Source organism: Dipodomys merriami, unplaced genomic scaffold (genome assembly GCF_024711535.1).
Source record: "Dipodomys merriami isolate MVZ:Mamm:240054 unplaced genomic scaffold, mDipMer1.0.p SCAF_26, whole genome shotgun sequence".
NCBI lineage: Eukaryota > Metazoa > Chordata > Mammalia > Rodentia > Heteromyidae > Dipodomys > Dipodomys merriami.
Genome location: NW_027204048.1, coordinates 14,774,788 through 14,800,261, shown reverse-complemented (window position 1 = coordinate 14,800,261; position 25,474 = coordinate 14,774,788). Strand labels below are relative to the sequence as shown.

Here is a 25,474-nt window from a genome sequence, read left to right as displayed (position 1 = left end):
GCTGGCCTGTGGTGGTGGAACTGCTGAGCAAGGTCTTGGCTAGCAGAACCAGGGTCTGTTTTTTTGTTTTCAGCCATGTCTAGTTGAAGCACACTGTATTGTGTGGAAGTGTGGCTTAGGATATGGTTGGCTGCTGTTCTTTAATCGGGCACAGATCAGAGAATCTCTTTGTCAGAGGAGGGACCTTTGACTTTCTGTGGAATAGTGTCGTTCAGCTGTTGGAACTCTTACTCTTTTTCATTGTTAATTTCCTTGTTTTAAGATCTATATACAGACGGGGAGCAGCCCCAATCTCAGTGTGACCATCACGCGAGATGAGTATCCATCCCACCCGATGGTGCTCCGGGGCATCAATCAGAAGGCCATCCTTCCCCAGTACCAGCCCGTCATCATGCTGGAGAAAGGCTACACCATCCACTGGAACGGGCCGGCCCCACGGACGACTTTCCTTTACCTCGTCAACTTCAACAAGTATGTGTTTATCCCTATCCTTGCACGTCACTGAGCGAGTAGTCACTGAGTGGAGGAAAGGAACGACTTTCCTCCTGCCGGTGTCACGCCCTTCCCTCCTCCTGTGGAGCGTCTGTCGCTTTGTGTGGATGGAGTTTAGAGATTGCACAAATGCAGTCTTGTCACTTTGACAGCACTTTGTCATTTTGATGACTGAGGTATTGCGTTTGAACAGCTATCTCATAACAGGTTTTGTTGTTGTTATTAGTTTCCTGTGCTGCTAGGGGTCAGACCTAGAGCCTTATGCACGGCAGCCAAGTGGTCTTCCACTGAACTGCATGCTACAACCCAACCATAGGATTACTTACGACTCGCTTCTCTACCTTCCTTTCTTCCTTCCTTTCTTCCTTCCTTCCTTTCTTCCTTCCTTCCTTCCTTCCTTCCTTCCTTCCTTCCTTCCTTCCTTCCTTTCTTCCTTCCTTCTTCCCTCCTCCCTCCTCCTTCCCTCCCTTTCTTCCCTCCCTCCCTTCTTTCTCTTTCTCTTCTCTCTTTCTTTTTGTTTTTTCTCTTTTTCTCTCTCTTTTTCTCTTTCTCTCTTTTTCTCTTTCTCTTTCTCCTTCCTTCCTTCCTTTCCCCCCCCTCTCTTATTCTCTCTCTCTCTCTTTTTCTTTCTTTCTTTCTCCAGAGCATGAACTCGGGGCCCGAGTGCTGTCCCTGTGCTTCTCTTGCTCAAAGCTAGTGCTATACCACTTGAGCTATAGCTCCTCTCCCAGTTTTTTTGGTGTTTAATTTGAGGTAAGAGTCTTATAGATTTTCCTGCCAGGAGGTGGGGGGCTTTGAACCGCAATCTTCAGATCACAACAGCGAGTGGCTAATTATAGATGTGAGCCACCAGTGCCCAGCAACAGTAGGTTTTAATAAGGTTTACTCAGTACTTTATTTTCTTGTGGCTAGGGTGGGAAGAAGTTTTATAAGGTTTTACAAATGAACATTTGGACAATTTAAAAATATTTTTGAGATTTACTTTAGACTTGAGAGAAGAAAATGATGTTATCGATTGGTAATAACTATCATAAGAAGTAGAAGAGTTGAGGCATAGACACCAGATATTTCCTGTCCTGCCTTTGAGCATTATTCCACCCTTTCTTGATTTTTCAGCTGTCTGTTCTGATAATGTCCCAAGGCTCTATTTGAATATGGATTTTTTTTTGTTCTTTTGTTTGCTTTTGTTGGTTGTGGGGCCTGAACTCTGGGCCTAGGCGTTGTCCCTCAGCTCTTCAGCTTAGGGCTAGCACTCTACCGCTTGAGCCATTGCTCCACTTCCGGTTTTCTAGTGGTTTATTGGAGATATGAGTCTCATGGACTTACCTGCCCAGGCTGGCTTTGAACCAAGATCCTCAGATCTCAGCCTCCTGAGTAGCTAGGATTACAGGCGTGAGCCACTGGTGCCTGGCTTTGAATATGCTTTAGTGTTTAATATAGTCAGGTTTTCCCAGCATGCCAGGGGAGTAGGGCTATAAACCAGGGAGGAAATGGTGAGTCTGTAACCAGTTACAAAAGCCAAGGGTTGAGAAAGGGCTTGTTTTTTAGGAAGAATGGATTTGATGAATAAGAACACAGTTACCTCAGAGAAGGCAACAGGAAGTTTAATTACAGAAGGGGGAGGGCACTATGGACATCTCTCTCTATGTGGAAACCGGTTCCGGCTCCCCCCTCCCCTGAAATTACTGCTCTCTGTGACTATTTACATCATTATATACAATGGCAGAATATTCTACTTAACGCCTGCACATATTAGCTTGTGTGCTTTGTCATTTCCGTATTGCTTACAATGTTAAAGCTACGTAAGTAGTTGTTGTACTATGTTGTGTAGGGAATATGGAAATAAAAGCTCCTCTCCTTTTTTTTTTCGGTATGATTGCAATTCTTTTCCTGATATTTTTCATCTACAATTGGTTGAATCTGAGGATGTAGAATCCACAGATAGGACAAACTAGCTATATTTTAAAGGCAGAAGTAAAGCAGTCTAGATCTATGACTGCTAACTCATGGGACTCTGTGAAACTGCTCAGATGTGTACTGAAAATAGCCATGGTTTATTCACCTAAGTGGCCCAAAGCTTTTGACCTGTCAGTTCTCACTTCAAATACGCAGCTGGCTGTCACTTGAGAGGAACTTGTAAGTTGGTCGTTTTCCAGCAATGAGCAAGCTTGGTGACAGATGCCCTGGTGAAATAGGTTTCTAGTACACACTTTTAACTAAACCAAGACTTTCTCACTGATCGCTTCTCTGTGTACCTACTGACATTGTCTTCCAAGTCAAAAATCCATACTCAGGCACCAGTGGCTCAGCCTGTAATCCTAGCTATTCAGGAGGCTGCGATCTGAAGATTATGGTTCAAAGCCAGCCTAGGCAGGAAAGTCCATTAGACTCTAATCTCCAAGTAACTGCCAAAATAGCCAAACATGGAGCTGACTCAAGTGGTTGAACATTAGCCTTGATCAAAAAAACTCAGGGACAGTGCCCAGGCCCTGAGTTCAAGCCCCAGGGCGCGCGCGCACACACACACACTCTCTCTCTCTCTCTCTCTCTCTCTCTCTCTCTCTCTCTCCCTCCCTCTCTCTCCCTCTCCCTCTCCCTCTCTCCCCCCTCTCCCATTCCCCCCCCCCCAGTATTCACTCCTGATCATGAATTTTTCCTCTCTTCCCATTAATAATAATTAAACCCTGTTGATCCTGGCTCATTCATGTCCTTCAAATCTTTCTTCAGTCCTTCCTGCCTTGTTTGTGACTCACTTCAGGCCATTCACATATTTGCCTAGATCCCTTAGCAACCACCATGCCCTTCCTGCCCTGTCCCCAACCCTGTTCTCCCCTGTATCCAGTCCTCAGTCCAATTCTATCCACAGTGAGATTTCCTAAATCCTAGTCTGATCCTGCCAGTCAGTTGCATGAAAGTTAATGAAAGAAACATTAAAAATAGGGAGGATGGAGAAGCAATGTGGAAAAATGACCAGTATTCCAAAAACTTAATAAGGAACTGGATCGTGAGTTTGAAGTGAGATATTACAGTCAGTTCTGGGCCAGCTCCATAAAGTGTCATACAAGCTTTTCATTGAACCCTGAGCAAGTAAAAACATTTAATATGAAAAAAAAAAGTGAGCCTAGAAGTTTCAGAACTCTGCGTGGGCTTGAAATATAGTCAGACTTTCCTTGTGTAATTAGCTAAAAGATCGTGTAAGAATTACGTGATGGGTAGAAGGAAGAGGAAGACCGGTAATCTTTTTTTCTAAGTCAGTATGATTATAAATAGGTCATGGTTCAAGCCTAAAAATAATGCTTTAAAAGTTACCAAAGAGCCAGGTGCTGGTGGCTCACTCCTATAATCCTAGCTACTCAGGAGGCTGAGATCTGAGGATTATGGGTCAAAGTCAGCCTGGGCAGGAAAGCCCATGAGACTCATCTCCAATAAAACACCAGAAAACTGGAAGTGGCCCTGTGGCTCTAGTGGTAGAGCTCTATCCTTGAGCTGAAGAGCTGAGGGACAGCGCCCAGGCCCAGAGTTCAGGCCCCAGGATGGGGTAGAGGGAGTCAGGGAGCAAACATAGACATACAATACCAAAAATTTTTCCTGGTTTTCAATAAATAGTATTTTAAATGTTCAGAGGTATTGTACCCTGGGCTCCTCCCCTAGGAGTATCTTTTTTTTTTGTCGGTCTTGGGGCTTGAACTACCTTTTTGGTGACTAATTGGAAGAGTCTCACAGACATTCTTGTCCATGCTGGCTTTGATCCGCCATGCTCAGATCTCAGCCTCCTGAGTAGCTAGGATTGCAGGTGTGAGCTACTTACACCCAAGCATAATGGTTTTTTTATACAGGATTAAGGATATAAAGAAAAAAAATACCATGGTGATTTACTAGCATGTCAAAAAGATTTATTTAAAAAAGCATATACTCTTATATCCAGCAATTTTGGTTCTAGGAATTAACATTATAACAAGTGATAATATGTTAATGAGCATTTTGTTTTGAGTGGTACTCAGGTTCGAACTCGGGTCTACATGTTTGCCTAACTTGCTTGCAACGTTGGCACTCATCACTTGAGCCTTGCCGCCAGCCTTACTTTTTTGCTGGTTATTTTGGAGATGGAATCTAGTTGACTTTTCTGCCTGGGCAGGTCTGGAACTGTGATTTTCCAGATCTCCACTTTTTGAGTACCTGGCATTACAAGTGTGAGACACTGGTGCCTCACCAAACAAATCCTTGAGAATGGTTTTACCACTGTATATTAGTGTTTCCATCTAAGCTATTAGTGTTTCCATCTAAGCATGCTTATATCAGCTTACCCTTAACTTGCCAGCGTCTAAGTATTTTGTACCCCACTTTTATTCACTTTCACAAGTCCAGTTAAAATCTTTTTTTTTTTTTTTTGTAGGTCTTATTGCTGTTGTAAATATATTGATAAGGAACATTTGGGTAACATGGATGATTTGTTGGTATATCAAAGTTCAGGGCTTCCATTATCAGTAGCTCCAATTTAAAAAGGATGTCAGTGGTTCAAATTTGCATATGCTGTCACACTAAACAAATACTAGCTCCAGAGTGAACTCCTTTGTCTTTCCTTTGAAGGGATGACTGGATTCGAGTTGGCCTCTGCTATCCTTCTAACACAAGCTTTCAAGTCACCTTTGGCTTTCTGCAGCGGCAAAATGGTTCCTTATCCAAAATGGAAGACTATGAGCCGGTGCAGTCAATGGAAGAACTGCAGAGACAGCCATCCCAGAGGAAATTCTATGTCGACTCCAGCACAGGGTAATTCAGTGGCCTGGAGAACAAGGATCCACGTTTTGTTTTCTTTAATGGTGAAATGACTAGTTCTTCAGCACAGCTTAGAATAGGCCACGATGTAATTGCTGATGTGGATTCTCCTTCTTCATCACTAGTAGGGGGTTAGAGAGTACTAGAATGACTCGTAATTATAGTGAGCAGTAGGAATTAAAGGAAGATGTTTGCTTTTGACCTCTGAAGGCAATTTAGAGAATAAAATGATACTTACCAAGAACAGCGAGTTGGCCCGATGGAAAAATGAAATAATTTGGCGGTTTTTGGGGGGAGGGCTGGTAACAATTATGAAGATAATCATTTTGATAGGTTATAATTCATATTTTGTTGAAAGGTATTTTTCTTCTGCTGACTTAAGGTTACCTCTAAAGTTGACCTAGAGTTAAAAAAGAGAAAAAAAAACAACAGTGTATAACCATGGCATATTTGCTTTCAACTTTCTCTAGGCTGCATCTTTCCACTTTTTAATTCTAATCCTGTTCTCCTGGGGTCCTGTTGGCTTTGTCTGCTTTTATCCAGTTACAGTCTCTCTCAGCCGTGGGTTATGGTAGGCTTGCTCTCCTGTACTATTCCAACAAGTAGCATGCTCCTTTAGCCTCCATCCTCAAGTTAACATCCTACTATCTACCACTGTCTTGGTAAATTAAGATTCTCATTTATTCTGCAAATTCGCAGTCCTTTGGAAGATAGGAGCATGCAAAGAAAGTAATGAGAGAGTCAAAGGCTCTAAGTCCTATAGAGAGATAATAAGTAGACTTTGGGGAAGAACTCAAGTTCAGCCTAGAGCGACCAGTGACATTCTGAAAGGTGTCTCTGGAGCTAACATGGAGACACTGTGAGAAGATGGAGGAAGACAGGGGTGAGGTGTCCAGGTAGGGCAGTGTGGGTGGCACATGGAGGCATGGGAGAAGATCGCATGGCATGTTTGTAAAAAGCAAAAAGTTCACAGGGGACAACAAAGCAAGATTGATTGGGACGGGGAGGAGGGAGGGAAATGAAGCTGAGGTGCGGTCACTAAGTGTTTGGTTAAACTTTGAGTTAGCACCCACCGTGATCAGCTTAAAGTTTTCTTATAATTGTTTTGTGATTTCAGTTTGCCATGAGACTCAATCTACCTGGGCTTTCATTCTATAGCTAGTAAGACTTCTACGTTCCTAGTTGATTGCCCAGAAAAAAAAATACAAGAAACTCCCAAATTAGTGCAGACAATCTGGTGATCACACATTAATGAATTAAGTATTAATGAAGATGGGAAATATATTTATGATCTGGATATTTCAAGACTCCCTCAGCTTCTGATATCCTGATTCTTCCTAATACGGTTCATTTCGATTATCTTAATCATGTAACCAAAAGGCCTGTATCCAATTGGGTCCCTTTCATTCCTTCAGTATATAGGATAAAATTACTGATCATTGGGACAGTGACTGAATTTTTACCTTTTACTTCCAACTTTGCCTTGTTAATTGATCTCATGTAAACATGTGAATTCAGGTGTTTTTTTTTTTTTTTTCCCCTAACTTACTATACAAAATAGTGGCTTTCATTTGGCATAAAATGTGAATTCTCTTGACTTCTGGTCATCAGTCACATTTCCTTGAGAAAAAACTTCAGAATCTTGACTTCCTTTAGAAAGACTAGGTTTGCAGAGAGATAATGGATTGTGACTTAAAACTTGTTTTTCCATTCACTTTGGCAGTAGGATGATTCAGAATGAGTGGGACTTCCATTCGTCTGATTTCAGTCCAATTATAGAGGATGGGCTGCATGCTCATCTGCTTTTGGAAAACATCACAGGATTGGATTTGACTGTCTTGGCCTTGCTGTTTCATTATTCTAAAGATATGTCTTTAACCAAAGTGACTTATGAATAGCAATAAAAATAAGAAAAATCTACATTCATTTACTAAATCTCAAAATCAACACCAATCTATAGTTTTACAAAGAACATTAAGCCAAGCGACATTCCATCCTCTCAAATTACCCATTGAACCAATTTAAACCAGAAACTATATCTGCTCTCTTCCTAAATGACTAACCTGGGGTATCAGCATCTTTTCTAAAGAAGTCCTACATTTGACTTAAGACTCTAGGAGGATTAGCAGGAAAGAGAAACTAGTTTGCTAGTTTGGGATGGAGTCTTTTTTGGGGACCGTGAATGGGTTTGAGGGATTTGTATGTTTTTGAGGAGAAGTCTTAACACCTTCCTGGGCTGCTTTCTGTTTCGTGCAGGTTATTGTTTCTGTATCTCAAAGCCAAAAGCCGCAGGGATGGCCACAGTTACTGTTCATCTCAGGGATGCGAAAGAGTGAAGATTCAGGCAGCCACGGACTCAAAAGACATCAGTAATTGCATGGCCAAGGCGTATCCACAGTATTATAGTAAGCCAGCAGAAGCGAAACGCAAGCTATCCATGGTCACCGGACCCTGCCAAGGTTGTGGGGCCCGCCAGGTAAACAAGGGAGAGGAGGAGAGGGGGCTGCGGTCTGGGGGGGGGGGTGAGGTCAAAGGGCAGGACTTCTTGGCAATAGGAACCCTTTTCTTTGAAACATCTCTATTGCCATTTGCTAAATAAATACGTGTATCTCTTGGAATTCTGGCCCATACTGGAATATGATGATGCTCATAAAAATCAAAATAATATACGTCAATACAGAAATGCCTTTTGCCTGTGACACGTCATTTGGCCAGATGGCCCCTGGATTTTGTCGATTAGCTGTTGCTATGTGAGCCATCGATTTTTCTTTACCCCATGAAGAGCGTGTGTACATGCATGTGTATGTATGGACATAGGCCAAAGGCTGACTTGGGGGTTCCATATGTCAGGTCACCCCACTACACCATTTAAGGGGACAAATAGTGGGGAACATCCAAGAAAGGAGATTTATTAATGTGCTGGATGGACAGGAAGGGAGAGTAAGAACTTCAGTTCATCTTTGTGGTATAGACAATGTACGTTAGATTTAAGTAAAGAACTGAACACGGGGTGAGAGGTATGTATACTCAAGCAGACCCAGGCCAATGTATGATCTGCTTGATTGTGAGCTCAGGACTGATCGATAGCCCAGATTGGCTATGGGTTTTACATGGTTTAAAATTACAAGTTGGGAAGGTGGTCTCATTTTCTTTCTTCGCCACGATTATGATTCTGTTACAGTATTGCTACTGGGGGCTTATATATGTCAAAAAGTGCTCTTTTAAAGTGCTTTTAAAAAATTATTGGTGTGAAATTTCTTTTTAAAAAATGGAGCTCGTGTGCAAATGAACTTTGACTCCCTCCACTCCCCCTTTTTTTTTTTTTTTGGTGGGGGCAGCAGGACTAAGGTTTGAGCTCAGCCTTGTGCTCTGACTTGGCTGGCATACTATGATATGAGCCATGCCGCAGCGTGGCTTTTTGCTGGTTATTTTGGAGATCAAGTCTCATGGGCTTTTCTTCCTGGGTTGGTTTTGACCCTTGATGCTCCAGATATCAAGTCTCCTGAGTAGCTGGAATTATAGATATGAGCCACTGATACCTGCTTCTATAATTCTTTTAAGATGGAAAATATTGTAAGGCATCTGCTATTCTATTTACTTGTAGTTAAAAGGACAGATGGACTTTGGTTAGTGGCAGAAGCAACCCTATCTCTTGAATGTGACAGAATAGAGGGGAGGGGGCAGTATATAATGTCTGACTCTGAAATACTTTGCATATCACTGAGAGGAATTGGGTTTTGGCCTTGTGCAGGGCACTGGAAGTTTCTATAAATAGTGTGTGCCTTGGTTACAGATAATTATTTTCTCAGTACCAAAGTGATTAAGCTTCGATTCAGAATTGACTTGAGAGGGCCCTTTAAAAAGCAATTCGTGCCTATGGATGCTTAAATAGGTCAAATTTACTTAGCCATGTATTGAATTCATTTGGAAGGGGTACTGGGGACTGAACCCAGGACTTGGTGCATGCTACACATGTGCTCTACCACTGAGTTACACTCCCAGCCTCTGAATTGGTTTTATTAACAAGATTGCATTTATATGAAACAGATCATTCTAGAAAAATGAGAACCATACATTTCCTGTATTAAATGTGCTAAAAGAGCGAATTCCCCATCACAAAATACGTATTTGAAGTTCAGAGAAGAGAAAATACGGTTGGGTGGCATTGATATCCTTGAGGGAGACTTTCATTGGAGGATACAGTCGCAGTAACTGTGGAACCTTTTCCTATGCAGCTGGTGTTTACCAGTGATCCTCACAAGACCTACCTCCCTGTGCAGTTCCAGTCACCCAGTAAAGCAGAAACTCAGCGTGGAAGTCCGTCTCTGATTTCTGTAAGTGTTCTCTGATGTTGTCTCGGTCTCTTCAAGCTGCTGTAACAAAATTCCACGGGCAGTGGCATGTAAGCAAGAGGAACATTTTTTTCCCCCCACAGTCCTAGAGGTTGAAAAGGCCAAGATCAAGGCGCACGTGGACATGCAGGACTGTTTCCTGCTTCATTAGATAGTTCCTTCTCTGGACCCTCACGGGAGGAGGACCAAGAGCTCTCTTCCTTGCCTTTCGTTTGTGCGGACACTAATTCCATTTATGAGAAGTTCACCCCTACATCCTCCAAGGGTCCACATGCTAATAACATTCTTTGGGGTTTAGGGTTTCAGCTTCTGAATTTGGGGGCACACAGACCTTCAAACCATAGCCATGATTTCTTGCTTTTATCTCCATGCTAGTGATCTAAATTATCTCTAGAAGTAGTCACTTGTTTTTTGTTCTTTGTGTTATTTTGGTTTTGTGCCAGTCCTGGGGCTTGAACTCAGGGCCAAGTAAGTGCAGACCCTGAGCTTTTGGGCTCAAGCCTAGCCCTCTTGAGCCATAGCTCCACTTCTGGCTTTTTTGGTGGTTAATTGGAGTCTCAGGGACTTCCCTGCCTTGGCTGGCTTTGAACCAGGATTCCAAGATCTCAGCCTCCCAAGTGGGTAGGATTACAGGCATGAACTACTGGCTCTGGATTAGTCACTGGTTTTTAGTCATGTTGTCATTGTTGGGAGGAACAAATGGATACATACACGCCTTCTAAACCTTCGTTTTTTTTAAATAAATTATTTTACAATTTTTTCCCCAGTGGATTGTTTACTGATTATTTTAAGGCAGATGTTAAAATTCCTTCACATTAATTTTCACTGACTAAATTTTACAGTTGACTAGGATTTCATTTCTGTAAGAGGATAGGCCTCTGATTAGGAAACAATTGTCATATTAAGTTGCTAACAGAAAAACATTCAGCCTTGTTTTGGGAATTAAAATGAGTTTTTTTGTTTTTGTTTTTTTACAGTATGGAAAATGCAGATTTTTTTTGTTTTGCTTTGTTTTGTTATTTTGGGTTGGTCACGAGGCTTGAACTCAGGGTTGGACACTGTCCTTAAGCTCTTTTGCTCAAGGCTAGCATTCTACCACTTTGAGCTATATCTTTACTTCTGGTTTTTTGGTGGTTAATTGAGATAAGAGTCTCCCGTTCTTTCTTGCACTGGCTAACGTTGATCTGTGATCCTCAGATCTCAGCCCCCTGAATAGCTAGGATTACAGGCATGAGCCAATGGTACCTGGCTGGAAATGAAGGCTAAATCTCTTTGTCTTTTGAAGTGAAGACACAAGGGTTAGTTCTCTTTTCTAAGTGGATTAATGAAGCATACCGGCAGGTTTCAATGTCAGTAATGGAATGTGGGCTTGAACCAAGTTAGCTACTAGGAAGTAGGGCTCAGGAAGTAGTTGATGCAAAACCATGGTGACCTGGATACCACCAAAGAAAGAATGTCTAGCTATCTGCCTCACAACCTACCAGGACCCACACCCTGTCTCCTGGGGTCTTTAGGAACTCAATCTTTGTTTCTGAGATGTGTGTCATAATCACAAATCCGTGTGTTTGTGTGTGTGTGTGTGTGTAAAAATAATTTTTGCTATTCTTTCCCAATTTTTTAAATTACCATAAGATACATATAACGTGAAATTTACTATCTTCACCGATTTTGAGTGTGCAGTTCAGTGGTATGCAGTGCAGACATCACGCCACCTTGCTTCAGAATTTGTATTTTATTCAGTGAAGATGGGTAGTCCCAGTTGTAGCTCAGGCTGTATTTCTACCTACATTGCTCTGTTAGCAGGCCTTCATTTTGTGAAAAACTCAGATCATCCTTACAGGTTTTGAACTCGGGGACTTGAGCTTTAGGCTAGTTCAATACCACTGAACCATACCTCCATTGTTTTGTTGTTGTTGTTATTTTTGAGCTAGGATTTCCCTTCTGGCCTGGGCAACAGGCCTTCTGTGTGCTTCTGGTTGTTGCTGGGATTGTGAGCACATCCATTTTCCCTCCTGTGGAGATAATCTTCTGCACTTTCTACCTGGCCTATTCCAGATCCACAATTCTCCCAATATCAGTGTCCCACATACCTTGGGAGGAGAGGCGGCACCATCGGACCTAGATACGGTGCTGAGAAGGGGTTCTGTGGCCATTTCTGCCCAGGTTGGCCTCACACTGGAATCCGGTTCATGTCCGCCTCCCAAATAGATAGAAATACAGACGTGAGTAGACTGGCATGCTCAGGATGTCCTTTCATGGGCATGGAATTTGTTAGCTCCACCTCTTGATGCCTTCACTGCAGGAAGGAAGCAGGTAAGTGCTGAGGCTCACTGTTCTAAAAACTTACTGGACAATTAGAGAATATTCTGTTTGGCCAATACAAGTAAGTCTGCAAAGATCAGCCTCTTCCCTAGGATGTCACATTGCTTTGGCTTCTACGGAAAGTTTAATTTCCTTTGACCAACAAATTTTTATTATGAGGAGGGTAGGATACTTTTCACAAGGATAATTTGAATGCAGTGAGGATCCTTACATATTTTACCTTGAACATGTACCCATTTTAAAATACTTTTTTTTTTTTTCTGGCATCAGAATTTGGACTCGGAGCTTTTCATTTGTCCAACTTGCTCGCTTGGCTATGCTAGTACTTGAACCATCTCCAGTTTGGACTTTTGCTGGCTAATTAAAGATAGAGTCACTCAAACTTTTTTTTTTGCCCAGGCTGGCTTTGAACCATGCTCTTCCAGGTCTCCTGAAGTAGCTAGGATTAAAGGCATCTGAGCTTGTAATGAGCCACTGGCACCTGGCAATATTCAGATTTTTTTGAAATAGGAGAATTGCTTCTAGTTTTTTTTCACATATATAATTTATCTCAGACACTTCCAGAACAACTCATTGGATTAGAGCAATTTAAATGTAGCTCTAAAAATTAGTAAATTCTTAAAGTGGAGCTGTGGCTTAAGTAATAGAGCCTTGAGCAAAAAGAAGATCAAGTCAGTGTCCAGGCCCAGAGTTCAAGACCCATGATCCTCCCGCCTCTTCCTCCCCCCCCCAAAAAAAAAACCCCAAAACAACAACAAAAAACTGAATTTTGACCAGGTGCCAGTGGCTCACGCCTGGAATCCTCAGCTGCTGAGAAGGTTAGATCTGCAGATGAAGGTGTAACGCCAGCCAGAGCATGAAAGCTCATGAGACTCTGCAAGTAACCACCAAAAAGCCAGACGTAGAGTTTCGGCCCAAGTGGTAGAGTTCTAGCCTGGAGCAAAAAAGCTCAGGGACAGTGCCTAGACCCTGAGTTCAAGTCCCAGGACGGGCACCAAAACCAAATCACACAAACAAAACAGCAAATTCTAGTAACATCAGTTGGAAATAAAACTTCAGTGTAATTTTCCCAGAGTACAGCAGTGGAGTGGCAAGACCATGTATGTCCTTTGCAAAACTTAATGTAGGTTAGGATTTTCCATCCTAGTATACCTGTGGATTACCGTCTAGTCAGTTTGCTTTTGTTTTCTCCCTTTTCTTGAGAAACTGATGATATTTGGAAGTGTCTAGAGTTCCTCTTTCTTGAAAAGATTTCGACCTCTTAATTTAAAGAGGATGATTGTGGGCATTCATAATTATTTCAAGGCAAAATGCAGCTTAAATTCAACTAAAAGTAGCTTTTTTTGATGTCTGAGGATTGCTATATTTGTAGCACAAGAGATGCAGCAATTGTGCTGCTATGAGATTGCGTACCTAGACTTGCTGGCTGCAACTCTTTTTGGGGCACCGTATGATCTGTGTGTGTGTCATAAAGGCATGTGACTCCAGTTAGATTGGAATGCATGGATGGATGTGTGGTGCAGAGGCCTGCACTTGAACTGACTCCCAGAGCTCTACCTCCAGAGAAGGTACCGCACAAGGCTGAGGCCTGAGTGCTATATCACCCAGCTCGGTCCAGTGCATTTACCACACCTCAGAGCATCTGATCTGGTCAGCAAAAATCTGTGCGCCACGTGTTAGAGGGACAGAGGCATCCTATCCGACATGGGAGGCAAAGTGCAATTCTGGGCTTACAAGGGTCTGGAAAGAAAAGTCGTCTTAGAAAAAGTCGTCCTTCTGAAAGGATGATAGCCAAAGACTTTGGTTTTTGTTTTTGTATTCTTAGGTCAATGGCACTGACTTCACCTTCCGAAGTGCAGGTGTCTTCATCTTGGTTATTGATGCGTGCAGCATACCCTTCCGGTTGATAGAAAAACAGATGTTTCCTCTTGCTGATATCAGTCGCATGGAAGAGTATTTAAAAACAAGCATCCCTCCAAGGTATGTCGTGTTCACTTACCTATACCAAGGACAAACCACGTTGACAATGTGGAGTCCTCCACACAGATAACACCTTGTTACCTCGAAGCTGTGGATTCTAGTCTTGATCTGTGGACATTCGGGCTTAGGGGAAAGTCATTTACTCCTTTTTTTATTATTAGTTCATCTACTATGTACTCCATTCACTTACTACCATTTTGAAGTACTTTTTCCATGTAATTTTGCCTCTTGTAGCTATCTGTTCCACCAGTAGGCCCACATAGCATTGTGCTATGGCTGTGGTTCAGGAAGCCATTACCTCAGTCACTTAGAAATGACCAGATAAAAGTAATTGAAAAAGTGGTGACGGCTGAGGTTCTAGTACTGGGGATTGAACTCAGCCCCTGGGGGCGCTGTCCCTTAGCTTTTTTGCTCAAGGCTAGCACTCTACCACTCGAGCCACGGAACCACTTCCAGGTGGTTTGGGCAGTTAATTAGACATAAGCGTCTTGTGGACTTTTCCTGCCCAAGCTGGCTTCTAACCAGAGTAGCAAGGATTACAGGCTCGTGGCTTCTGGTCACTTTAAAGAGCACTAGTTCTGGCTGGTTTTGTTTTGTTTTGTGTGGGGTTTTTTTTTGGGGGGGGGTTGTTTTTTTCACTTGATTTCTGAAGAAAAATGCAGAAGAAAAAACTTGCTTTCTCTAGGTTGGTCTCATTTGAGGCCCTTTCTGCTCTTCATCTGTGCTGCAGTTGCTAAGGGTAAACATCAAGAGGAGAACGTAAACTTCCCAGAATGAAGGGACTGCCCAGCTTCCGAATAATTTCCAGTTGATCTGGAAATTATTCTTTACAGATTACAAAACTAGATCCTATAAGATTACTCTGGTGCCAAATTCCCTGTATATTATATACAATGTTATATATACATTATTACACACAATATTATATGAATACAATATTATTTATTTATTTATTTATTTTGGGTCCAGTAGTGGGGCCTGAACTCTAGGCCTGGGCGCTGTCCCTTAGCTCTTCAGCTCAAGGCTAGCACTCTACCACTTGAGCCACAGCACCACTTCCGGCTTTTTTCTTTTTGCTTATGTGGTGCTGAGGAATCGAACCCAGGGCCTCATGCTTGCAAGGCAAGTGCTCTACCACTGAGCCACCTTCCCAGCCCATGAATACAATATTATATGTAATACAGTATATTACAAATATAAAAATATATTGTATTTATATTTTATAATATATAATATGTATAATTATATAATAGGTATATATAATCATATGTAATTATCATATAATATATAGTTATATTGTAGTATAATATAGGTTATATTATAATATATCATCATGTATAATATAATAGAGTATCAGCCTTCTGCAAAAAAAGCTCAGGCACAGCGCGTGGGCCCTGAGTTCAAGCCCCAGAATCTGCGGGCATGCACACACACTCACATGCAAATGCACACACACATATGCATATACAACAATAGCCAAGTTATAATTCTACCACAAATAAGACAGCGATAGTTTTGCAAGGTAACCATGTAATTGTAACCCCTCTGTACAGTATTTTCATTAAAAAAAAAAAGGATTAAAACCGACTCATTAACAAAGTTATTCTTAGAAATGGGACTAAGAAAAACCTTTTGAGGGTCTTGCCAAGAGTACTTCTTATCTGGCTGTTCATTGTATGGGAGGCTTCAGATTGCAAAAAAGCTTAATACTGTACATTGGAAATTTAGGAACAAATGTTTTTCTCTATATGTGTTGAATTTTGAAAAACTGCTAAGAATGTACTGGGCAGCTGGCAGTGACGTCTTGGGAGACGAAGACCTATGTATCTGCAGCGTAGGGTGGCCTGTTAATAGTCACATGGACTGACCGGCCTGAGGAATTCCACATAGTGAAGGTCAGGCCTCAGAGTTGCTGTGGTCAGGCCTCTGCACCGCTTCTGAATTGAGTCAGCACTGGGTAGAAAGAGGACACCCAGGAGCTGCACTAACACAGCACTGAAGATCCTAGCCTGAAGAAACGTCAAGACCCACATTAAGAAAGTAAAATGCATTACTAAAGGATTTGTGGCAAGAGTTGAATTAGAGGAAGGACACTCTGACTCTGTCTGAAGTCTAGCTGGAAGAATGTAAGAGAGTAGTAATTGCTTTTACGCGAATTACACTTGTGTGGTCAGACACTGAAAGGAACGGTACAGCCATAGTAATTAACAAATACACATAAGTCTAAGTATTTTATTGACTTATTCTATGAAAAAGACAGCAGTTCTTAAGAAATGTAAACTTTAGACCATGCAGAATTTATCTGTCTAGTTTATCTGTGTTGGTACTGGGGCTTGAACTCATGGCAGTGTCTCTTAGCTTTTCTACTCAGCGCTTTACCACTTGAACCATAGCTCTACTTCCAGATTTTGGTTGGTTCATTGGAGAGAAGAGTCTCACAAAGATTCCTGCCTGCGATGACTTTGAACCTTGATCCTCAAATGTCAGCCTCCTGAATAGCCAAGATTACTGGTGTGAGCTGCTAGTCTCACTCAAGAATGCTGAATGACTGAAATTAACTGGTATTCTAATGTTTATCTGCAGGTCAGTTGTTCTGTTAAGCACAAGAGGAGAAATAAAGCATCTGAACATTTCAGATTCCTTAATATCTCTGGGATTAGCCAAACCAGCTCATCTTTATAACAAAGGTTTGTGTTTGTGTTATTCTATGAGGTTCATAAGAGGCCAGTAGCGCTTGTATTTTTATAGTGAAACTTAGTTGCTGGCACATTTTTGTGAGCTTGTTTGCTTGGGGTGGGTGTCATGAAGACAACTCCTAAATAAGGAGGTGTGTTGGACATGATTCATCACTGAGTGGTTAGTGTTTGCTAACATAAAAAAAGTACATATTTAAATATGTGTATATATGTAGGTGTGTGTGGGCATATATATATATACACACATATATATATGTAGATATATGTTGTGGGGTGAGAAGAGAGAGAGCTGTTTGTTTTGCTCAACTCTTCACCTTCTGCATGACCTACGGACCCATTGCTGTACAAATTGAATGACTGTTGTTCTTTTTTTAGGAAGTACCATATTTTTGGGATTCAGTGGAAATTTTAAACCATCATGGACTCAGCTGTTTACCAGTCCTGCTGAGCAGGGCCTTGGGGTGCTAGAACAATTCATACCACTGCAGCTACAGGACTACGAATGTCCAAGGGGCAGCAGTGTCCACAGGAAAGACTTGGAACTGTTCAAGCAGGCTTCAAAAGCGCACGAGAGATTGACTGTAACTTAAGTGCTGGGAAAGAAAAAAAAAAAAGAACAAAAACAAAACTGTGAACTAACTTATTTAATTTATGGCATTTTAAATGACACTGTTAACCCAATGGAACTGTTTCCCTGTTTGATACAGAAAGGAAAGAATGATTTCAAAGGGATTGCTTGAATACCAGTTCACCTACTTTGTTATTGTATGAACTGTTAGAGAATTTGTCTTTGTGAAGGCCGGTATAGTCAGAGAGCCGTTCTCCTGTTCCTCACCTTGAACCCCAGTATTTAGTAATGATCACCAGCAGTGTTCAAACTTTATATACTGGGTCATGCTGGGGTGAGGTGGGGTGGGGTGGGGGCTTTAGAGGGGCTGCCTGAGTTCTTCAGAGGACCAGCTTCTGTAGCACTTTGGATACTTGAAGTCTGAAGCTCAGTTGTGCTATGTGTTGATTAGCATGGGTGGCTGGTATTTTCAGCAATGTCTAGGGGAAGGGGGGCGGGGGTTTCTGGGGCAGCCTTTGAGGGTTTTATATGAAGCTGAGTGAAGAGTCAGAAGTGGCAACTCAGGCCTAGCCCATGCCCTTTTTAAATTATTGCTTGGACATGTGCTATTTTTATTCATTGATCTATTGATGACTCCGAAGGATTCAACTTTCAAACAGGATGCATGTGGGAAAAAGGGCTTTTAGGGAATTGAAAATCCCTTGAATCTGTGACCGTTGGGCAAAAATTTGACCTGCACCAAGGTCTGAGAGTTATTAGGACCATGTTTGCAGCTTTAATCCTTAGCCTGCCTTGACTGTATATTTCTGTTTCAGATGCAGAGCTGAGTTGAATATTTACATATTTTGGGGTTTGTTGTTGTTGTTGTTGTTGTTGTTGTTGTTAAGAAGCAGGGCCATTTTCCTGAACTGAAAAATGTGTGTCATGTTAACTTGCACAAAGGAAGTCCGTTCTTGGTGTTGCTCTCTAACACCTGGGTTTTTTGGTTGATGTTTTTGTGTGTGTATGCGGATTTTTAAAGAGCTTCTCTTCTCACCATTTCACCAGGAAAATCCCAGAAAACTTAATGATATTACAATGATTCTACCCTGGGATTAAGGGGAAGCCTTTTAAGGCCAGGACCATGAAGGAAATACTGAGGTATCAACCTCCTTACAGGCTTACAGGAGGGAGTCACTATTAATTAATTTAATTATTAAGGATATCATGATGCCTAGTTTCCCTTTCCACTGGAATCTTCTGTCTCTTGCACGTCCAGAGGAAACTGGCTTTCTAACTTGGGTTTTCCCCACACCAAGAGGAGAGGTGCATCAAAATGCCTTTACTGTTTTCTAAACCTACAAACCCAAAGTCTGGCAGCTAGATGGCCAGGTGAGTTTGCAATGATATTGGCAATGAAGACAGACAAACAAATTCACCTTCCTCCATCAAGGGCTGAGGCTGCAGGCCTGTGCCTTTGTCTAGAGAGGGAATGATTAGCAGCTCTTGGACTTCTGTAACTTTACCAAGTATTCTACCTCAAAGCGCTACCGAGAAACCATTCTAACTGTAAGTGCCCGTGCTAAGGGTACGTGTCTTAATCAAAGAAGTTTGACTGTTTTTTTGGATGTGGGTTTTTTTTTTTCTTATTGATATAGTGATGAATGAGATCTTACATATGAAATATATTATTGGATCATGGTTCTTGGAAGTGATTAGTGTGTGTATGTGTGTGTGTTACTTAAATATCTTTGACGTGTGTTTTTTAGAGTTCTGTGCTTTAAAGATTTTGAGAGAATATGTAAGTCTCAAGGCACTAGGTTTTTCTGATGTCTTACTAATAACGGGGCATAAATTAAATAAAATATATATGTATGTATTTTATATGTGTGCATGTGAATCTCTCTGCCTGCCTATAATTTATTTTTAATTTCCAGATTCCAGCTTTAAAGAGGTTCATGGTAAAATAATAATAATAATAATAATGGTAAATCTACCAAATTGATTTTGTAAGACTGAAGATTGGGTATTACCAAGCTCAGGACCTTCCCCAGTGCAGAGATGCTGAACCTCAGCTGTACATTGGATTCTCCTGGGGAGCTTAAAAAAAAAAATGGAAAGGCCTGGACCTCACATCCAGATTTGAAATTAACTGGTGTGGGCGCAGCCTTGCTATTGGAAACATTTGGAAGCTCCCTGGGTGATTGTAGCATACAAGAAGGTTCCAGAGCCCCTGCACTAGTAGAATGAGCCCACTGTTTTAAGTGTGTTTTAAGATAAAACACACAACTGTATTTTTTATTTCAAGAGTCCCCTAGCACAATGCTAAACAAAACATTCCACTGTGGTCTTTGTATGTGGGAATGGGTATGGGACTTGAACTCAGGACCTCATGCTGGGATTTTTTTTCCACTCAGATCTAGTGCTCGACTACTTCTTGAGCCACACCTCTAAAGTATTTCCAACTTTTTGGAGGATACCCATGAGCCACCAGTGCCCAGCTCAATAGTCCATCTGTCTGTTTCTCTGTCTCTTTTTCTGTACCACTCCTGAGCCTGTACCCCTCAGGGCCTGAGCTCTGTCCCTGAGCTCTTTTGCTCAAGGCTAGGGCTCTACTACTTGAGCCACAGCTCCACTTCCTGATTTTTGGTGCTTAATTGGAGATAAGAGTCTCATGGAGCCTGGCACCTGTGGTTTACACCTGTAATCCTAGCTACCCAGGAGGTTGAGATCTGAGGATTGTAGTTCAAAGCCAGCCCAAGCAGAAAAGTCCCCCAGAGACTCTTATTTTCAATTAACAACAATAACAACAAAATGGAAGTGGCTCAAGTGGTAGAGCACTAGCTTTGAGCACTAGGTCCTGAATTCAAGCCTCACAACACACACACACACCTGAGTTCAAGCCCCACAACACACAAACACACACATACCTCCAGCAATCAGAATCTAGTCATCAGTTCTCTTTCTCTGAGAAAGGTGATTTGTAAGTTTATAAGCATTTTCCTCCAGGTGAAGTCCTTGACTCTGCTCCAGAAATGTGGCTGCCCACAGATCAGTCAGCTGGTGGTGGGAAACACAGGCTCCCCCAGGTGCCCATAGACAGATGTTTTACCTCCTTGCTGGGAGTGTCAGCTGGTGGGGGTTTCTGTGAACCAGCATGCCAGGAATTATCTTCAGAGACTGGGAGAAAACACTTAGGAGACAGAAAGCAGGCATTTGGCACAAGAAAGATTACTCAAAGTAGCAACTCAGCCGATGGTTGGCCCTCGGGTAGGCAGGGGCCTCCGACTCCTGTAACGTCCTCAGTCATTGCTTGGTCTCCTGCATTAAGCTGGGTTCTTGGATACTTTGGCTTTGAGGAAGGCTGGGCAAATGAGGCGATGGACGGAGGCTTGAGTGCTTCTGAGAACTAGGTTTCATTCCTTAATGGATGAAGTAATGTTTGGAGGAGTCAGTGGAAAGGCGGTTCAATAGGAAAAGAATGCACTTAGTTAATGCAGCTGCTTTCTCTACAGTGTACTTTCTGGTAGGTTGGTACATTGATTCTATTAAGAATGCCTGATGATTTTCTGTTGTGGGCCTGGATTTATTATCCTCCAGATGTTTTTCTTTTTTTGAAATGGGGCCTAGATTGGTCTTGAACTTGGGATTTTTTCCCCCCTTAGCTCTGGAGTGCTGGGATTATTGATAGGTGCCATCATACAATTTCCTCCGATTTGTTTTTTTCTTGTGCCAGTATGGTATTTTTGTGCCCTGTGAGTTTACATGTGTCTGTTACATATCCTATTTAAAGAATAAATAATATTATCAAAAAGAATACTCCTGCTTCCGTGAATAGGTCAGAGAAAAACCCACTGTCCATTCCAGGTTATTGTCCCATATCCTCAGAGCCAGAAGAGACAGCGTCCAACTGGGTGATGGCCAGTCATCAGAGCCATGCAAATGGAGACTGCTGGCAGAGGAGACTGTTTGAGGAGGAGGGGGGGCTGAGGAGGGGTTTGCTCATGACTACATAGAAGCAACTCAACTCCCACCCCACGCCCCTGTCTACAAGTCTCTATGAATCTTTGCTGTCTTAACGAAAGAAAGTGATGTGTGAGTGTGTACCAGCGTGAAAAGCTTCTGCCTCCCATAGACCCCTCTCTGCCCTTGCTCTTGGGGAACACTCTGGAAGAAGCCAGCAGAGGGGGCTGGTCATGCAGAAGACAAGATTGAGCTATCTGCAACTCAATCCTGGCTTGATCAATGACTGAACATGGGATTGGGGGAAAATGACTGCATTTTCCAGGACCTTTTTCTTTGCCCTTTTAAGATGGAGTTCTTACTGAACTGTAAGCTTTATCCTGCTGCCTTGTTTTCTGTCTGCATCTTAAGAGCCTGTCCAAGGTCTAGGACAGGTGGAGGTCAGTGGATGATAAATGTCTCCTAGAGCTTGCTGGGGATTTAACAGAACACTGTATGTTCAGTGTTCAGCAGGGCAGCTGGCCCTTGAACAGACAACAAGTATTTCACCTTGGTAGGAAATTGTGGCATTAACTTTGCTTTCCTTTAAGTTTCTATTTGCTTATTTTTGGCTTTCTGGAGTAGGGTTTTGCTACATAGCCCAGTTTGGCTTGGAACTCACTTTTTCCTACCTGCTGGGATTAGAGTTACATGCATAAAGCATAGACTTATTGTTTAGGGACAGTGCCCAGGCCCAGAGTTCAAGACCCAACACTGGCCAAAAAAAAAAAAAAAAAATCATTTCCCTGCTTCTATATCAAGACTTGTAGAGGGCATCTCTGATTAAACATCACCCAGTCTCATACCCAGGTGACAGTTTGCCTGACAAGTCATTTGTGGACCTATGTCCTAGATGGGAAACTCCAAAAGTCCTGTGGGTGACAAGCCTTGGCTCTGGGGCTTGGATGGACCATTGATTGGATCATGAGACTGAGACCTCCATCTTGGGAGCTGACCCCCTGGGTAGACTCAAGATTCAAGTCATAAATCTTGCACCTCAGATGACCCCAGTAAGGGGAGCAGAGTGGATTCGAGTCAGATTCAATAGAGACTGGATGTGAGGATACTAATGGTAGAATGCCATGGATTCAATGTTCCGTACGGGAACTAAATGACTGTCATACTTGTGTGGCAAAGGGGTTGGATGTCTGCATTCCCCCCTGGGATGGACCTCAAAGGCACTTAGTCAGATTAGGAAGACATCACCTGGGGAAACTCCCCAGACCTTATCCTAGCTGTTTCCAACAATCATGGGTCTAAAACCCTAAAACTGTTCAGCCCCCTTCTCCCCAAGCCAAGCCTACCTCTTGCCTCTGTAGGCAGGGGGGAGATGGCTGACACTTCTGGGAAACTTGTCTGGATTGCAGTGAGGGCCGATCCTTTGAGATGAATCGTGAGTACTAACCAGAGCCAGGGGCGATGTCTCAGACGACGGAGCACCCAACTGCAGTGCCACCTGTGCTTTGGTTCAGTGAGCCATCCTTTTTATCATCCTTCGATGTTTCTTCAACCTGCCCTCGTCTCAGAACAAACAGCCTATCCCAAGTAAGGAAAGACTTCACAGTCATTCCGTTCTCATTTGCATAGATGCTATTCGGGGTCCCGGGGAGTGCCTAACAGTTTTGAAGCTAGAAACTGAATAGCAGCAAGGTTTTAACCCATTCTACTGCCATGGTCCACCGAAAATGGAAACGTACATTGAAATAATCACATGTGTATCAGCAGAGTTTGTTATACTCAACACCAAGGGAATTGACTAGATAGCCACTGATTGGATGGCCTGAGAAGACTAGCCCTTGATTTATGAGAGCTGAAAAAGGGAGGAGGGGCGTGTGCTGTAATTGGAGGCCATTCTGTGCCAATGCTGGCAAACAAGTTAGCTAAAATCTCAAGGATATATGACCCATTTACTAGCTTCGAGGAATGTGGTCTGGCTGGAAGGTGGAAAAGCATCATGGTGCATATATATTTATTTACCTGATAATTGTTTTTTGAGTCATGACTGTGGCTGGTTGCTACGTTCCTGGTATACTACTGAATGGGAGAGTCAACAGATTTGAAGAAAAGAATGTAAAATAAGAAGGGATTGTAGTTGTTAAAGTCTTTCCTGTCAAATTAGTTGCTGGACATAAAGCATGGACATTTTAAGGGTTGTGGCCATTTTATAAGCAGCTATTTTAGTGAAGACATAGTCTGTTAGGAGACTTGTCTTTCTAGGGGGTAGGACGTGGCTCAAGAGGTAGAGCACGGGATGAGTAAAAATTCTTACAAGTTCCTGTTGTAGACTGGTATCCTGGTTTAGAGTAATTGCTTGAACAAAGTTTTAGCCCTTTTCAAATTAGCCAATCGTGCAAAACTGTGATCCAAAGTTCTGGCCAATGAGAATGGAGGGAAGTAATGAATTAGGGTAAAACTTGGATGGGCTGCATGAGCAGCACACAGAGCAGAGCAGGGCTGGGCAGGGCAGGGTGGGGATTCTGAGGGGAATAAAGGCTCATGGTAAAACATGTTCATTGCTTCAAAAGTATATAGTGCCTCTTCAAGTACTGGTGCTGGGAAAACTGGGAGGCCACATGCAGAAAACTAAAAGTGGACCCCAGCCTATCACCATGCACCAACATCAACTCAAAATGGATTAAAGACCTTAACATTAAACCTGAATCTCTGAAACTACTGCAGGACAGAGTAGGAGAGACACCTGAACTAATAGGCACAGGAAGGAACTTCCTGAACAGAGTCCCAGGGTCACAACAAGTTGGAAAGAGACTCGACAAATGGGACTACCTTAAAATAAAAAGCTTCTGCACAGATAAAGCTATCGCAACCAAGCTAGAAAGACAACCAACTAATTGGGAAAAAATATTTACCAGCAATATATCAGACAAGGGGTTAACATCCTGTATATACAGGGAACTCAAGAAACTAATCCCTCCCAAACCTAACAAACCAATTACTAAATGGGCAAGGGAACTAAAGAGAGACTTCTCAGAAGAAGAGATAAAAATGGCAAAGAAACACATGAGGAAATGTTCACCATCCCTGGTTGTGAAGGAAATGGAAATAAAGACAACCCTGAGATACCACCTTACCCCAGTCAGAATGTCCCACATCCTCAAGTCAGCCCACGACAAATGCTGGAGGGGATGCGGAGAAAGAGGAACCCTATTACACTGCTGGTGGGAATGTGCACTTATACAACCACTTTGGAAAGCAGTCTGGAGGGTCCTCAGAAAGCTAAATATTGACCTCCTTATGACCCAGTCATACCACTTCTAGGCATCTACCCTGAACAACAGGAACCAATATACAAGGACACATGCACCTCCATGTTTATTGCCGTACTGTTCGTAATAGCCAGGATATGGAAACAACCCAGATGTCCCCCCACAGATGAATGGATCCAAAAATTGTGGTATCTATACACAATGGAATATTATGCAGCCATTAGAAATGACAAAATAATGGCATTTGTAGGGAAATGGATGGAGCTAGAAGAAATGTTGAGTGAGGTAAGCCAAGAGCAGAGACAAACAGCCCAGGGTGTCCCTGATAAGTGGATGTTAAATCCAAAAAGTAAGGTGATAACGACAAAGTTAACAAGGCTTAAGAAACAAAGGACTTCCACTCATCTAGTCGAATCACTACTAAATAACCCCACGCTGCTGATCACATGTATGGTATATATGTGTACACCAGAGGGAAACCAGGAGGAAGACACAGAACTAGAGGGAATCAGGGAAAAACATATAACAGTGGGACCCATCAGCTGCACAGGACATTGACCAAAATGAACTAAGCAACTCAATGGCAGCGATGGGAGGGAGGGAACAAGTGGGAAAGAGGGAACAGCTGATGCTATGCAAAACAAAAAAAATGTACATATCACCCAATGTGGAAGAAATAACTGTATTGCAAAGCTCATAGAACTCATAAATGTTACAGACCATGATAGACAATTTGCCCCCATGAAAGTTGGAATATGTTTGTGACTTTAAGCATCACTATCCCACAATACTGTGAAATTTAGGAAATTATGTAATCACTTAATCACAATAAAGAATTTGAAAAAAAAAAAAGTATATAGTAAGCTGGGCACTGGTCCCTCATGCCTATAATCCTAACTACTCAAGAGGTTGAGATCTGAGGATCTCAGTTCAAAGCCAGTTCAGGCAGGAAAGTTCATAAGACTTTTTTTTTTTTAAATATTATTTTATTTTATTTGAGAACATACTGTACAGGGGGCTACAATTACATGGGCAGGATAATGCCTACATTTCTTACCAAGCATTGCAGCCTCCTCCTTTGTT

The 25,474-nt window shown here is 42.3% G+C and overlaps 1 protein-coding gene across 5 annotated transcripts in view; it reads left to right on the top strand.

The window, feature by feature from the left end:
• Positions 1 to 19,049, top strand: part of Cemip2 (cell migration inducing hyaluronidase 2) — a 75,046-nt gene extending 55,997 nt beyond the window's left edge. For all 5 annotated transcript variants that reach the window (XM_070035739.1, XM_070035738.1, XM_070035741.1 and 2 more), the window contains exons 18-24: positions 263 to 471; positions 5,080 to 5,262; positions 7,525 to 7,744; positions 9,504 to 9,602; positions 13,768 to 13,922; positions 16,506 to 16,609; positions 16,994 to 19,049. In XM_070035739.1, coding sequence (XP_069891840.1) covers positions 263 to 471; positions 5,080 to 5,262; positions 7,525 to 7,744; positions 9,504 to 9,602; positions 13,768 to 13,922; positions 16,506 to 16,609; positions 16,994 to 17,208 — 1,185 coding nt within the window. In that variant the 3' untranslated portion in view covers positions 17,209 to 19,049. The remainder of the gene's footprint in view (positions 1 to 262; positions 472 to 5,079; positions 5,263 to 7,524; positions 7,745 to 9,503; positions 9,603 to 13,767; positions 13,923 to 16,505; positions 16,610 to 16,993) is intronic.
• Positions 19,050 to 25,474: the final 6,425 nt, after the last annotated feature.